This window comes from Carcharodon carcharias, chromosome 1, assembly GCF_017639515.1.
Source record: "Carcharodon carcharias isolate sCarCar2 chromosome 1, sCarCar2.pri, whole genome shotgun sequence".
In the NCBI taxonomy this organism is placed as follows: Eukaryota; Metazoa; Chordata; class Chondrichthyes; order Lamniformes; family Lamnidae; genus Carcharodon; species Carcharodon carcharias.
The window spans coordinates 42,735,991-42,752,542 of record NC_054467.1 but is presented as its reverse complement, the minus strand read 5'-3'; the positions used below and the strand labels follow the sequence as shown (position 1 = coordinate 42,752,542).

Genomic DNA, 16,552 nt, shown 5'->3' with positions numbered 1-16,552 from the left:
AAAACTATTCAAAAATTCTGCTTCCACTGCCTTTTGAGGAAGAGAGTTCCAAAGACTCCCGACCCTCTAAGAGAAAAAAATTCTCCTCGTCTGTGTCTTAAATGAATGACGCCTTATGTTTGAACAGTGGCTCCTAGTTTTAGTTTCTCCCACAGGAGGAAACATCCTCTGTACATCCACCCTGTCAAGACCCCTCAGGATCTTAAAGATTTCAATCAAGTTACCTCTTACTCTTCTCAACTCCAGTGGATACAAGCCTAGCCTGTCCAACCTTTCCTCATAAGACAACCCGCCCATTTCAGGTATTAGCATAGTAAACCTTCTCTGAACTGCTTCTCAGAATCACAGAATTGTTACAGTGTAGAGGAAGGCCATTTGGCCAACCATGTCTGTACCAGCTCTCCAATGCAGCATTATGACTTAGTGCCATTCTCCTGCCTTTTCCTGTACCCTTGCACATTGGATGAATATTTGAACTGAAACAATGCCCTCTTGAATGCCTCAATTGAACCTGCCTCCGCTACACTTCCAGGCAATGCATTCTAGACTCAAATTACTTGCTGTGTGAAGAAGTTTTTTCTCGCAACATATTTGCTTCTTTTGCAAATCACTTTAAATCTGTGCCCCCTTATTCTTGATCCTTTACGCGAAGGAACAGTTTCTCCCTATCTACTCCATACAGCCCCCTCATGATTTTGAACACCTCTATCAAATGTCCTCTTAGCCTTCTCCTCTCCAAGGAGAACAGTTCCAACGTCTCCACTCTATCTTCATAACTGAAGTTTCTCATCCCTGGAACCATTCTTGTAAACCTCTTCTGCAATCTTGCCAATGCGTTCACATTCTTCCTAAAGTGTGTTGCCCAGAACTAAACATAATACTCCAGCAGAGGTCTTACAGAAGCTCAGCATAACCTCCTTGCTCTTGTATGCCCCTGTTGATAAAGCCCAAGATACTATATACTTTATTAACTGCTCTCTCCACCTGTCCTGCCACCTTCAATGATCTATGCACATATACACACCCAGGTCCCTCTGCTCCTGCACCCCCGTATTGTGTCTCCATGTTCTTCCTTTCAAAATGCATCACCTCACATTTCTCTGCATTGGACTTATCTGCCACCTATCTGTCCACTTCACTAACTTGTCAATGTCATTTTGAAGTTCTGCACTGTCCTCCTCACAGTTTACACTGCTTCCAAGTTTCATATCATCTGCAAACTTTGAAATTGACCCCTGCACACCAAGATCTAGATCATTAATATATATATCAGGAAAAGCAAGGGTCCCAATAACGACCCCTGGGGAATTCCACTTCAAACCTTCCCCCAGCCTGAAAAATATCCATTGACCATTGCCCTCTGTTTCATATTACTCAGTCAATTTTGCATCCACATTACTACTGACCCTTTTATTCCATGAGCTCTAACTTTTTCCTCAAGTCAGTTCTGTGGTACTGTATCAAATGCCTTTTGAAAGCCCATGTTCACCACATCAACAGCATTATCCTCATCTACTCTTTCTGTTACCTCTTTAAAAAACTCCAGCAAATTGGTTAAACATTATTTCCTCTATAGAAATCCATGTCAGCTCTTCTTAATCAACTCACATTTTTGTACATGACTATTAATTCTATCCCAAATAATTCTTTCTAGAAGTTTCCCCACCACTGAAGTTAAACTGACAGGGCAGTAATTGCTGGGCTTATCCTTCCAAACTTTTTTGAACAAGGGTGTAATGTTTGCAATTCTCCAGTCCTCTGACACCTCCCCTGAGTCTAGGGAAGACTGAAAGATTATGGCTAATGTTCCTGTAATTTCCACTACTACTTCCTTCAATATCCTTGGATGCATCGCATCCAGCCTTGGTGCCTAGTCAACCTTAAGTACCGATAGTTTATCCAACACTCCCTCATTATAAATTTTGAACCCTTTTAGCGACAGAGTTTCCTCCTCTGTCACCGTGGCCTTCGTAACAACTGCTTCCTTGTAATGCATTTACGTCCTTCCTTAAATAGGGAGACCAATACTGCACACAGTACTCCAGATGTGGTCTCACCAGTGCTCTGTACAACTGAAACATAATGGCTGGGATTTTCTGGCCCCATTGTGGGCGGGACTTGCCGCAGGTGAGGCGGCGCCCCAGCCAGAAGTCCATTGACTTGCAGCAGGACTGGAAGATCCCGGCGGCGGGCAGGTACGGAAAATCCCACCCAATGTCCCTACTTTTGTAATTAATTCCCCTCACAATCGATGTTAACAATCTGTTAGCTTTCCTATTTGCTTGCTGTACCTGCATATTAGCCTTTATGATTCAAGTACGGGGACACCCGGGTCCTTCTGAACCTCAGAGCTCTGCAATCTCTCACCATTTATAAAATGTGCTTTTTTATTCTTCCTGCCAAAATGGACAATTTCACATTTTCCCACATTATACTCCATTTGCTAGATCTTTGCCCTCTCACTTAACCTATCTATATCCCTTTTTAGCTTCCTTATGTCCTCGTCATAACTTAGTTTCCTACCTATCTTTGTGTCATCAACAAATGTAGCAACCATACCTTCAGTCCCTTCATCCAAGCCATTTATATTAATTCCCTTCATCCAAGCCATTTATATTAATTGTAAAAAGTTGAGGCCCCAGCACTGATCCCTGTGGCACACCACTTGTTACATCCTCCCAACCAGAAAAAGACCTATTTATGCCTACTCTCTGTTTTCTGTTAGCTAGCCAATCTTCTATCCATGCCAATATGTTACCCCTATACCACGAGCTTTTATTTCCACAATAACCTTTGATGTGGCACTTTATCAAATGCCTTTTGGAAATTTAAGCACAGTACATCCACCAGTTCCCCTTTAGCCACGGCACATGTGACTCCTTCAAAGAACTCTAATAAATTGGTGAAACCTGATTTCCCTTTCACAATACCATGTTGACCCTGCCCGGTCGCCTTGAACTTTTCTAAGTGCCGTGGCATAACATTTTTAATAATAGCTTCTAACATTTTCCCAACAACAGATATTAAGCTAACTAGCCTACAGTTCCCTGCTTTCTGTCTCCCCCCTCTTTTCGAAAAAAGGAGTAATATTTGCTCTTTTCCAATCTAGTGGAACCTTGCTCACATTTAGGGAATTTTGGAAAGTTAAAACCAGCGCATCAGCTATATCACCAGCCACTTATTTTAAGACCCTAGGATGAAGTCCATCAGGACCCTGGGATTTGTCAGCCCGCAGCCCCAACAATTTGCTCTATACCACTTTCCTGATGATTGTAATTTTCCTGAGTTCCTCCCTCCCTTCCATTTCTTGATTTACAGCTATTTCTGGGGTGTTACTTGTATCTTCTGTGATGAAGACCGGTGCAAAATATCTGTTGAATTCATCTGCCATCTCCTTTATTTTCCATTATTAACTCTCCAGACTCACTTTCTATAGGACCAATGCTCACTTTGTTAATTCTTATTTAAATATCCATAGAAACTCTTCAATCTGTCTTTATATTTCTAACTAGTTTTCTCTCTACTCTAATTTTTCCCACCTTATTAATGTTTTTGTCATTCTTTGCTGTTCTTTATATTCTGTCCAATCTTCTGAACCACCACCTGTCCTTGCGTAATTACATGCTTTTTCTTTAAGTTTGATACTGTCTTTAACTTTCTTAGTTAATCACAGATGGTGGATCCTCCGCTTGGAATTTTTCTTTTTCATTGGAATGTATTTATTCTATGTATTCTGAAATATCCCTTTAAATATCAGCCACTGCATTCTATTGACCTATTCTTTAACCTAATTTTTCAGTTCACTTTAGCTAGCTTTGACTTCATGCTCTCATAATTGCCCTTATTTAAGTTTAAAAGGCTAGTCCTGGACCCAGTCTTCTCTCCTTCAAATGGAAAGTAAAATTCAATCATATTATGATCACTGCTACCTAAAGGTGCCTTCACAATGAGATTATCGATTAATGCTGCCTTCTTGCACAATACTAGGTCTGGTATAGGCTACTCTCTGGTTGGCTCCAGAACATGTTGTTCTAAGAAACTATTCCGAAAACATTCTATGAACTCCTCATCTATGCTACCTTTACCTTTCTGATTTTTCCAGTCTCTATGTAGATCAAAATTCCCAATGATTATCGCCGTACTTTTCTGACAAACTCCCATCATCTCTTTGATTCTCTTTCCTACCATGTAGTTACAATTAGGGGGCCTGTATAGCACTCCCGCAAATTTCTTCTTGTCTTTATTATTTCTCATTTCAGCCCAAACCGCTTCTACATCCTGGTTTACTGAATTTAGGTCATCCCTCTGTAATGTGCTAATACCATCATTAATCAACAGAGCCACCCCTCCACCTTTTCCTAATTTTCTATCCTTCCTAAATGTCACATACACTTCAATATTCAGGTCCCAATCTATGTCATCCTGTAGCATGTCTCTGGAATGGCTATCAGATTGTACTTATTTATTTCTATTTGCACTATCAGTTCATCTGATTTGTTTCAAATACTATGTGCTTTCGGTGAAGAACCTTTAGTTTTGTCCTTTTATTACTTTTGGAACATCTATCCTTATCTGCTGATTTACTCTTAGATTTGTGTACTCTGTCCCTTCCTATCATGGTCTGTTTATCATTTGCCACATTCGTACCTTTCCCTTTTGCCTTGTGATCTTTGGTTTACCACATCTTCCCAAATTTGATCCCTTGTCACCACTATTTTGTTTACCTTCCTGGTTATGCAGCTTGCAGAACACCAGCCCCAGTACATTCAGGTGTAGACCGTCCCAGTGGTACAGCCCACACTTTCCACAGTACTGGTGCCAATGCGCCAAGAACTGGAACCCACATCTCTCACACCAGTCTTTGAGCCACGCATTAATTTCTCTAATCTTATTTGCACTATGCTAATTTGCATGTGGCTCAGGTAATAATCCAGAGATTGTTAACTTTGAGGTTCTGCTTCTTAATTTGGTCCCTAGTTCCTCATACTGACTATGCACAACCTCCTCCTTCATCCTGCCTATGTCATTGGTACCTGCGTGGACCACGACAACTGAATGCTTCTCCTCCCACTGCAAGATCCTCTCCAGCCCTCAGCAAATGTCCTGAACTCTGGCACCGGGCAGGCAACACACCTGTCTGGACTCTCGCTCTTTGCTGCAGAGAACAGTGTCAATCCCCCTCACTTTACTGTCGGCTACTACCATTACATTTTTTTTTCTGTCCCCATTTAAATGGCTTCCTGTGCCACAGTGCCATGGTCAATCAGCTCATCCACCCTGCAGCCCCCATTCTCATCCAAACAAGCTGAAAGAACCTCAGACCTGTTGGACAACTTCAGAGGCTGACAATCCCTCTGGGCCCCCTTACCTGCATCAGCCGCACCCACACCCTCCTGTCCCTGACGACCTTCTAAATCGGAGTTCCTATCCTAAAGAGTGTGACTGCTACCTGGTACAAAGCATCCAGGTAACTTTCCCCCTCTCTGATGTGTTGCAGTGTTTGCAGCTCGACTTCCAGCTTTATGACTCTGAGCCAAAGCTCCTCAAGCCTCAGGCACTTGCTGCGGATGTGCTTGCCCTGGATCACATTGATATCCAGGAGCACCCACATGCTGCAGCCATGACACATCACCTGTCCTGGCATTCTTATATGTCTTAATTAACTACTTAATTATTTTATTCAATTATGTTTTATTTTATGTATTCTATTAATCCTCCCACAAATTCCTTTACTATTTTAAACATTAGGAATAGAATAGACCTTAACCACTCACCAGTTACTTGCCAAATGGCTAGCTTCTTCTCCTGTAGTAGAGCAAGAACCAGTTCCTATAGGATGAAAAAATGAGAAAAAACAATGGAACACCTCCCTCCCCTCCTCACTGAATTCCCTCAACTCTCAGAATTCTCAGCACTCCATTGAGGTTGCACTCCAGAGAATAGAGCATTCACTGATGATGAATGCATGGCTGTGGCAGGTCTTCAGACAGTAGTCTTTTCCTTGAAATGCTGCTTTGGAATTTGAAGTCTTTTTTTTTTACAATTTTTCTGTCTGTTGTCCACAGTATGATATAAGCAGGCAAAAGTTCAGTTTAGTTGAAAGAGAAAGAGAGAGGCATGCAGCTTTGTTACTGCCTTCAGCTGTCCTTTCTCTAGACTACCCCAAAAGCAAACAAGGTGTTGTAATATAAGATATTTCAAAATGGTGATCTTGATCACATGACCTCTCTATAATGATTTGGGTATTCCACAGCAGGTAATTGATTAGATCACGTCTGGACAGGCATTGACTATTGTGTTATGGCCTAGGTGATTAATGTTGTATTGTCCAAGCCATCACATCTGAATGGCCCATTTGTCACTGTGATGAGCTAGGAAGAACATGTCAATGTCTCCAATGTAGCCATTGTCTCCTCCAGATGCAATGGAATGTGGCTGTTACCATGCTGAAAAATGGTGACAGCTATTTTAAGTCTTAGACAGCCATTTTAAGTTTCAGTCCATATTTGAGATAATCCTTGGCATTGGCAAGTGTGAATTCTATAGGTAGTTTGCCTGGGCATGTCCTAATTGTAATCCACATTGGAAACTTAAGAAACTTGACTAGCTTGCAAACATCAGGTGACCTGTAGCAGCCATCTTAAATCATTGCCTTGTTTTAACAGTTGAAACTGCCTTTTAAAAATGTTCCATATGAATCCAGCAGATTAAATTAAAATGTAATATTTGACATCAAACACATCCCTGTAACACTAGGTATATGGACTACAGGAGTGAGTGGTCAATACAAACCTTACTGTTGTTCAGTGGTATGTTTTAAGAATTTAGAAAGGAACAGCACATCTCAATTTGCCAATATGTGGTATTTTATGTTGCAAGTCTTTAATCTCTTGGCTCTGACCAAAATAGGAGGAGGGAAGGATATTTATTGATCCAGAATCACATCCAGTTTACGTATCATGCTTCTGTAGGACTTGGAACATTAAGTCTCAGTTGTCACTTGCTGCTCAAACATTTGTCATCTTTTTGGCTCCTAACTTGTGCTTGTTGCCTGATACAATCTCCATGGGAATTCCATGGGAACAGGAAAAGGAAAACTTTACTGTACTAAAGTTTTCTTTACAACAGTGTTCAAAATACAAGTTTCTTAACATCATAAACACTTTAACAAATAGCATATTATATGTTACGCAGGTAACAACAATGATACATCGTATTTAAAAGCAAGCTTCATTACAAACAGTTTTATTTTGCAATCTTGTAAAACCCAATATGTTCACCTGCCGTTAAGACATTGTTATGGTCCCTTGTTCTTTAAGCTCTCGCGAGGGCATCCACAATCACATTGTTTCAACCAGCAACATGTATACTTTTTAGTGTCAATAGCTGTAAACTCTACTGAAACAGTCTTTGGTTCCTGGTTTTGAACTTTGAGGAACATCAGTGGGTTGTGGTCAGTATAATACCTCTGCCCCACTATTTGTCACATTTCACCATTAAACATTCTGTCTTGGAAACATTATAAGGCTTAACCTATAACAATCAAGTTTTAAAGTCCAACTTGCATGAGTTTTTAGAGTCCCAATTCTTTTGCAAACAAATGTTTATTTTACTATTGGTCGATTTTCTTTCAGTCCCTGCAAAACATCCTTTTTACATTTTGCACAGTCTTTACAGTTTTCCCTTGCCCTTGTTTAAAAGATTGTATCTTGGTTTTGCATTCTTGTTACTTTGTAAAATATGTACTGGATTGTGCGCTGTTTTGACCCTGGGATGGTAGGCTTGATGGGATCATACTGATTTAAACTTTAACTTTGTCAAGAACAACATTGCTGCTTGCTGGCAAACCATCTAGCTTCGGGGTCCTGGCAGCTGTGAATTCGAACCCAAAGAGAAATCCCCTGTATCGCTTCTTGCTCTCTGAATTCAGCAATTTCCTTTGTTCTCCTTTAAAGCCAGACTCTAAATTGTCAACAGAGTTTTCACTTTTTGAAACAGACTCCATACCACTCGGTTCTGTATTTATTTCCTGATCTCCATTTTCTTCTGTGTCTGCATGTTTTTTAATGTCTAAGTCTTAAAAAAAAAGTTTCAACTAGCCAAATATCCAAATTGTCCTTCATAACAATTGAATTCATCTCATTCTATTTAAATTCAAGATTATTTATAACTTTAAAGTTCTTCAATAGAATCTAACATTTAGATGTTCTTTTCCAGGAAATGCAGGTTTAACACTTCCTCTTTTTATGTGAGCAGTTCATTTATCTGTCAAGTAAAATCCTCTTTAGTTGCTTTAATTAAGGCTATGTCGATGATCAGCTAAGAAAGATTGGTACTTTTTATTCAAGAACTCATACTTTATTTTGAGTTTTTTCCATCTTGTTCTCTCTGCCTTTATCTCTTTCCTCTCTTTTTCCTATCTCTTTCCCTATCTATTTTCTCTCTTATTAATTTCTCTCTTTCTAAGTCAATCTTTCTTAGTTCAATTTATTTTTCAATTTTGGCCAGCTGTACTCAGAAAATCGGTTCTTTCTTCAATACCAAGTGCTTAGTTAATTCTTCAAACATCCTTCTTAGCTCCGTATCTTAAGTTAATTTGCACGTGCTCTGCTGCAGACTGTCAGTTGTCTTTTCTCAACTGTTTCAAGTCTGAGAGTCAGATCCTCCCTTTCAACAAAGGCTTGCGTCTCAGAGATATTCATGTTGATTTCCTAGTTCAATATAGGTAAAAAAAATGTGAAATCTTGTTTGTTTAAATGCTGGAAAGTTCCAATGAACCTGTTTCAGTCTAACTCTGCTTTTTGCTGTTTTATTTCCCTCAAGTTCCCAGCTCTAAAGATATAAATACTGTGTCAGCCCCTTGCATCTCCACCACGTCCATGTCTGTGTCTCTCTCTCTCTCTCTCTCTCTGACTGAGTTGCTCTGGGTGGCTCTGGCACAAAGGGGAAGAGAACAGATGCAACAAAGATTATCTCATGGCCTTAATTGGCCGTCCCCCCACACCTGTATAGTTCCAGTTTTAGCCATACATTCCTTCCAAGCAGATATTCAGTCCATCTCCTTCAAGCACTTAACTGATTCTCCGCAAACAGCAGACAACTCTTAGATTTCCTCGTTTTGTGTCTGTGTGCCACAGGTTGACCAACCATCCCAGATTTTCCAGGACTGTCCCGTAATATGGCCTTTTATCGCATGTCCTGGGTCATGCCTTTCTGGGACGGGTATTGTCCCGGAATCCATCAGCATTGGCTAGTCTGTGCATTTGAGCATGCAATGACCAGTCTTTGGGTTTGCGCATGCACCAGCCATTCTTTGTGTCTGTGCATGCGTCGGCCTTTTTTCTTGCACGTGTCGGCCCCAGTAATGTCGCAATTTATACATGGAGTTTATCAATGCACACTTAAAGTATCACTATCCTCTCACCCTTCTCTCAGGTTTGACAGCACCTCCAACGTTCCTGAATTTATTTCCTGATAGCTGCTCACCTGGTGTGCCACAATGCCTCCATCTTTTAATTTCCTTCCTGTGGGTAGTGCTTTCAGGTCAAAGGTTGCCAGGCCATACAGACTAGTGTTTCTTATTATCCCTTTACAAGAGATATAAACTCTTTAAAGTCCTTTTCAAACATTTTTGAAAGCAATTGCAGATTTCCCCAAACGTTTTAAAGTAAATACAAATTTTCCTAACTGTTACTGCTTCCGGGTCAAAGGCTGTCACAAGCCTTAATGAAAAATTTGACCACTCCACCAGAAGTTAGTACACATACTTGTTCAGTTAACTTGCAGCACATTGTACTACATTACTGTCCCAAACATCCTTGTAGTAGTCTTTTTTTCCTATTAATTCCTTTCTCATAGCGCACCATAAAACGAGCTGTATTTCCCAGAAAACTTAATAGGTTTTCCTTGGATACCATGTGTGTAGAGGTATCTGGCTATCTTAGTATAATTTTGCCCTTCAAGCAGTCTATGTTAGACAATGTAAAGGACTTTGTGGTTTTCTTCTTCCGACATTTAATAATCTGTTCATTTCCCATCTCTTACAGTAATCAAGAGGTAATACTAACTTTCCTGCCTTGGGTCTTATGGAAATTTTAACAGTGTTGTTATACAATAAAGGCACTTCATTTGTAGCACTGCAGTTTGTTAGCATTTCATGTTTACAGCAGCCCATCACTTTTGAATAATGACAGCAAAAACAGATGAGACTATTCGCTGTTCGATTCTTACTCTAATGTCAGCAGGAAACTGTAGAAACTAATAAATTAAAATCTGTTCATCTAATTAAAATTTAGAAATTGCTAAACACCGACATTATGAAACTTTCATTTGGGCAATGACTTGTAAACCAGTTTCTTGGTCATAGCCCTGTACACCAGCAATACTCTTTTCCAATTGAAACTCTGTCTAGTCCTGAGACTCTCAACCCACCAAATTCTAACTGTTTACACTCAAAAGCATCCCAGTCTCACTCTTGGCATAGTATATGTAGCAGTTAAGCACGTCTATTTATCTAAATTAAAAAAGTTCTCCTAAATTATTTGTGCTTTAGATCAGCTGCACTCAGTTAACTAATGTAATGCTATTTCAATGAAACACTTGATTTGTTTGTCCTTTTGCATAGTGTATCTTTTGTGGTGAAATTGTATTTTAGTTTCTATTTGACTAGCTAAAATTCATAATCTAATTGTTTTCTTTGTAGGAAACCACTGAACATCGAAGACAGGGTACGACTGGGAGCCAAGCAGCAGATTCAAGAGGAAGAAAGTTTGTTAAACGTTTAGTGGACATCAGGGAATTGAATGAACAAGCCAAAGTTATTGATGATCTAAAGTATGTTTCTGTCTGTATCTATCTATCAGTAAAAAATTCTCACATCCATCTTTAGAAAGGATCATGCTTATGAACAAGCTCATTTATATGATTGTATAATCTGGCTCCCATATTCCCAACAATAGCTCAAAATATTTGCTGCAAGTTTTGTCATTTACCATTCTTCCTTCAGTGATTAATTTCTAAAGTCCAATTCAGTTTTAACAAAATAAAAACATCAAAATTTCATATTTTATAATAATGAGATTAAATTTACCCACTTAACTATATTTTAATACTTCAATTGCAGTTTTTACTTGGAGACTTAGACTTGATATTTTTATGCAAAGTTTCACTGTTAGTTAAAGGCAAATCCGGGAGGCTTGGCATGTGCAATGCACACAATTTCTCCATGTGTCAAGAGCATTTAGCCAGCCCAACTGCTCCACTGTTTCTTCTTGGTTTCCAGCAGTATCGGTTTTGTTATTTGAAGAAAAGCTAGAAGTACTAATTTCAGAAATTTAATCAGGTAGAGTTTATCGTGCAGCTCCAAAGAAGAGTCAATCAACTCGAAACATTAACTCTGTTTCTCGCTCCACAGCTCCTGCCAGGCATGCTGAGTTTTTCCAGTACTTTCTGTTTTTAATCAGGTTTCCAGCATCTGCAGTATTTTGCTTTTATTTATGTATGTTGTTTAAATTGAAAAGGCGTATGTATGTTTCTGTGCAAGAGAGTTAAACATGTAAGTTACTTCAAGCGTTTCAAACTCGAATGATTGCAGACCATTATTGTTATTTTTAATTGATGGTTCTGGCACCTGTAGCTATTGGTTGGGAAATCACAGTCTCAGGTGCTTTGATTCTCCTCCATTTAAATTGATGGATGGAAGCTCAGGGCTGTGGGCTCACAATTTCCAAACTAATGCTGCTCTTGTTCCTTGACCTCTTTGTCCATCCAGAGAATTGCCGCTAAAGAACATTCGTTTTTACTTTGTGAAAAAATCAATTTCTGTCTTTGCATAACATTGTTTCAGTTGATATGTTTTTTTAAAATAATTTCAATACAGTTTTAATTAAACTTAAGTAAAAACTATTCATCTTTTAGTTTAGAAAGTACATCAAGCTGAGGGGGAGAGAGAGACTGGACAATCCTAATTTGTATTACTTTTTTTATTTTCTAAAAATAAATAACAAATTAGTTGAGATTTGATCTATTCTCAGACAACAGGTTCTGATTTAGCATTGCAATGTTATAGATGATTAAAAAGTCTGTAAGAGGCACGTACACACATCCCTGAACCAATCTCACCAAACATTGAATTCAGTTTTTCGAGATCTCTTAATAACTTACAGCCTGGTGCTGTTAGATCCTGGGCCTCCATTACTGTTCTGCCATACCCTCCCTCTACCCCTTCCCTTACTACTGACAAAGAGAAGGAATTTACCAATAAATCAAACCAACTATTCCACCTCCACACATATACCAAATTTCAGATTCTTACTCCAAGTTTTTGCCAAACCCTGTGTTACAGTAGGTGAGGAGGGGCCAAATGGCCCCCCCTTTTTTTAACCACCTCGTTTGTCTGCAAAAGGTTTTTTTTTGAAAAGCTATACTTGCCAATTCAATGAGTGTTTAACTGTTTATGTGCTGTGATCATAAAACAAACCAATTGGACAGCTTTTCTTGACTTTAATGGAGGTTTATTATACAAAACGATACCCGTAAAACAACAAAGTATGCTGCAACTTTTGTGCTCGTGTGAGTACACACGCACACAAATATAGATTACAGAATGGGAAGGGTAGATTTACTAAATAAATCGATATACGTTTGGTGACTCAGCTGGTTTCAGGAAGAATTCTGTGGTTTTGTGCTTTCCCTCAGTAGTCCTGTTGCACTATGGAGAGTAAAGAGATGCAAGTTAGATAGCCATCTCTGTTGCGAGCTCAAGTAACACTGTTTATGTTTAAAAAAGTCTCTGTTTTTAAAAGTTAAGTTTGGTTTTCCAGCCGGTGGATTAAAAATCATTAAGATAAAAGCAAAATACTGCAGATGCTGGAAATCTGGAACAAAAACATAAAATGCTGGAAAAACTCAGCAGGTCTAACAGCATCTGTGAAGAGAAAAGAAAACAGAGTTAACATTTCGAGTCCGTATGACTGAAGAAGAGTCATACAGTCTTGAAACATTAACTCCTGGTATTTTTCTTTCTCTCCACAGATGCTGTTACACCTGCTAAGATTTTCCAGCATTTTCTGTTTTTGATTAAAAATCATTATTTGGCAGAAAGTATGTTTTCATGACACCGGGTTCCCATTCCTTAGTAGTGTCAGTCCAGGACACCTTTACCCCTGTTCTGTTGAATTCCAGGAGCCCCAAACTAGATCTGCCAAACATCAGGACTACTTCATAAAATACTGGGCAATCATGGAAGTGAATCCCCAAAGCACTCTTTAAAACCTCAATGTATCACATTTAAAAGGCAGAATTGATCTCTTGCATTACCTGTTAATCAATGACGTTGATGTGAGGCGTTACATAATAAAACACCCCGATTGTTATGAAACAACATATAGATGTAGTCATCTTAAGCAACAATCCAGGGTCATTTTTAACTTTGCTTTCAAGGCTATAACCTGCTGGAGCAGATCACTATTCCATTGTAGAGCCCACTGGATTAATAAGGAGGGTCCTATAATGGATGAGGAGGGAAAGAGAGAAACACAGACTGGAAGAGGGATAGCAAGAGAAACAAAAACTGCTGAGCGCGAGGGAAAGTGAGAGAGAAACAACTGGGGGAGGGAGCGAGAGAAAAATTGGCAGAGCAATGGAGAGAGAGAGAGAAAGTGGGGAAGCAAGAGACAAACAGGAGAGAGTGAGGATCACCAACTGGGGAGAGAGAACAACACAAGATGTAGTGAGGCGAGCTCATATCGGCCTATGGCGTTACATTGTTGTATAGTGTATTTTATCATGGGCTGTTTTGATGATTCTCCTTGAGGACTGAGCCTCACATCCCTAAAATTGGGCTTTAGTGTGGAGTGTGTGAGTCAGTGAATTGAATCAGTTTTACTTTTGTTTTACTTTGTATAACTTGAAGTGCATTGTGGGCAAGTGTCATGTGATCAAGCATCATGTGAGCTATCACATGATTGTACTTCATTGTAAATAGGTGTGTTTATTTAAAGAGAAGTTCATCAGATCCTATTTGGAATTTGAATTTGCCCAGTACTTCACCCCTAATTTATCAAATTAGGAGAGCTAAATCTAATTCAGAAAGAAATGTACCAAAGCTACATAGTTATAATGAGAGCATATGAATAAAAAGTGATGGGAGAAACTCTGAATTGTCCAATGGCAATTTTATCATTCATTCATATTGAAGCAAAAGCTTACCATTGGATGATTTGTTTTTAAATTTATAAAAGGAACAAAAAATAAAAATTGCACTGCAATTCAAAACTCATCCTTATGTCCTCATTATTGAAAAATAACTTACTATGATGTGTATAATTTTTTTCTAACTTAGTAAAATCCTTTAATAGAATATGCAAAAGCACAAAAATGCCTGGTAAGATGGTAGGAAATTTTCCTGATTCATTACTTGGACAGTCAGCAGATAGAGCAAATCGTCCCCTGAGATTGCCAGCTTTGGTTTGATATATTCCTGGAGATGCAATCATATGACATTTGATGAAATGGCGGTCCATCAATTAATAAAAACAGAAAATTCTGAAAATACTCAGCATTGTCTGATGAAAGGTCATCAACTTGAAAGGTTAACTCTGTTTCTCTCTCCACAGATGCTGCCCAATCTGCTGGGTATTTTCAGCATTTTTTGTTTTATTTCAGATTTCCAGCATCTGGAATACTTGCTTTTGTCTGTAGAATTATGTGGTGTTTATCTTGAAAAATGTTGTTCAACTTATCCAAGTTAATAAAACGTTTGCATTTTTATAGAAAACTTGGTGCCAGTGAAGGAACAATAAACCAAGAAATTCAGCGTTATCAACAGCTAGAATCTGTTGCTGTTAATGACATCCGTCGAGATGTTCGGAAAAAACTACGCCGATCCAGTATGAGGGTGAGCAAGTTATTTACTAGTGCAAATTCACTATATTTTTCCCTCAAACGTAGCATGATCTTTCTGGGAATGTTTTGGGTAAATCTTGTTTTTCTGTATTTGTAAAGAAAACTATATGATAGCCGAAGTTATATATTTGGTATTCTTGTCATGGCATTGTGTTGTAATTTGTATCCTCTGCTCTGTGATTCAATGATCTATGGACTTTGTTATGTTTGCTTTTGTCACTTATGGAGACACAACTGTGATTCTGCAGGCCCTCCCATTTTAAAAGGTTAATCCAATGAGGTTGCAGTCTCTACTTAGCTAAATATGAATGAGCTCAGTGTAGCCCTAGCAATGCCTGAAGCATAAAGATACACTTTGGTGGAATTGGTAGCTGTACTTTCAGAATTGTAGATTGACCTTATCTGATGTCAAAATAATATGGAACAATTTTGAATTCAGAAGTTGCTTCATTGCATATCACTTTTCATGAATACTGTGTAATATTAGAATTGTTTCTTAATTGGGGGTTCAATAAGAACATCTAGAATAAATAAATATGCCACTAATAGCTCACTAGATATTTCTGCTAGCCAGATAATTGAAAATTATTTTAGCACTCCTTTGTGAGATACTACCAAGATTATTAGGGAGGAACATGTTCAAAGACATCAAACTTGAAAGTACTTAGGCTCCTCTAGACACCACAGAGTTCTGTTTACTTGGTTTCCTGTAGATTATCCTAATTTTTAAATGCAAGGTATGGGAAGTCTCCCATTCAAAATAATGCTGAACACTTTGAGGGAACAAAAACCCCAAACATTTAAATGAAAAATGTATTCAATCAACAATTTTCAGGTGCCTTAATGATATGAATGGAGAATGAGAAACCAAGATAGAAAATAATACATTTCAAAATTGTCAAATATTAAGAACTAAATTTTTTGGTTTGAAGATCGGGTTGGGCAGTGTCTGTACAGATAACTGTTATAATTGTGCCCTTGTAATTGATATTGGTCAGATCAGCTGAGCCAGTGATCACTGAGTCATAGGGACTGAAAGCAATTTGATGTTGTCATAATTCCATAGATTAGATAAGGAAACGGTGTGAGGCATGCTGAAAACTTGAGAGTCTGTGGTTAGAACTTATTGTCATATGAGTTCAGGCCCTGGTGCAATATATTTTCTTGAAATAAAGCAAATTGAAGGATGAGTTCAACAACATTATTGGCAGAGCCTTAGGAGCCCATTAATTAATGGCATGAAACGGTGAGAAGAAAATAATAACTTGCAAAAATTGGCTGATTTTAAAATAAAACTCTCTTATTGGCCTTCTGATCACCACTAAGTGTTATATTTTGCTGAAAAGAGAGACAATGCTGAAGTTTTTTGTCTTGCACATCAGGACAGAGGCAACAATGTCAAATTTCAAATGATCACAACAATTTATAATACAGGAGAAAAGGGGTACTAAATGGTTGACAAGTCGACTTTGATTGGCTGAGGCATTGCTGTGGAGAAAGCAACGGGTAACTATAGGCTCCCCAAGCTCCTGGGTAATTCAACTCAAGTGCAAGGTTTGAACATATTCCTTTTGTTTGCAGCGAACAGGTTCCTACGTATGAATGTATATCTCTTCTAGCAAGCATAAACGAGCCACATTACGAGCTT

The 16,552-nt window shown here is 38.6% G+C and overlaps 1 protein-coding gene across 8 annotated transcripts in view; it reads left to right on the top strand.

Annotated features, from left to right (window-relative positions):
* The window catches only part of kiaa1109 (KIAA1109 ortholog), a 527,093-nt gene that overhangs the window by 386,397 nt on the left and 124,144 nt on the right, over nt 1-16,552 (top strand). For all 8 annotated transcript variants that reach the window (XR_005944164.1, XM_041196895.1, XM_041196846.1 and 5 more), the window contains 2 exons: nt 10,703-10,833; nt 14,773-14,896. Coding sequence is in view for 7 of the 8 variants with exons in the window: in XM_041196895.1 (XP_041052829.1) it covers nt 10,703-10,833; nt 14,773-14,896 (255 nt within the window). In the remaining variant the exon portion in view is untranslated. The remainder of the gene's footprint in view (nt 1-10,702; nt 10,834-14,772; nt 14,897-16,552) is intronic.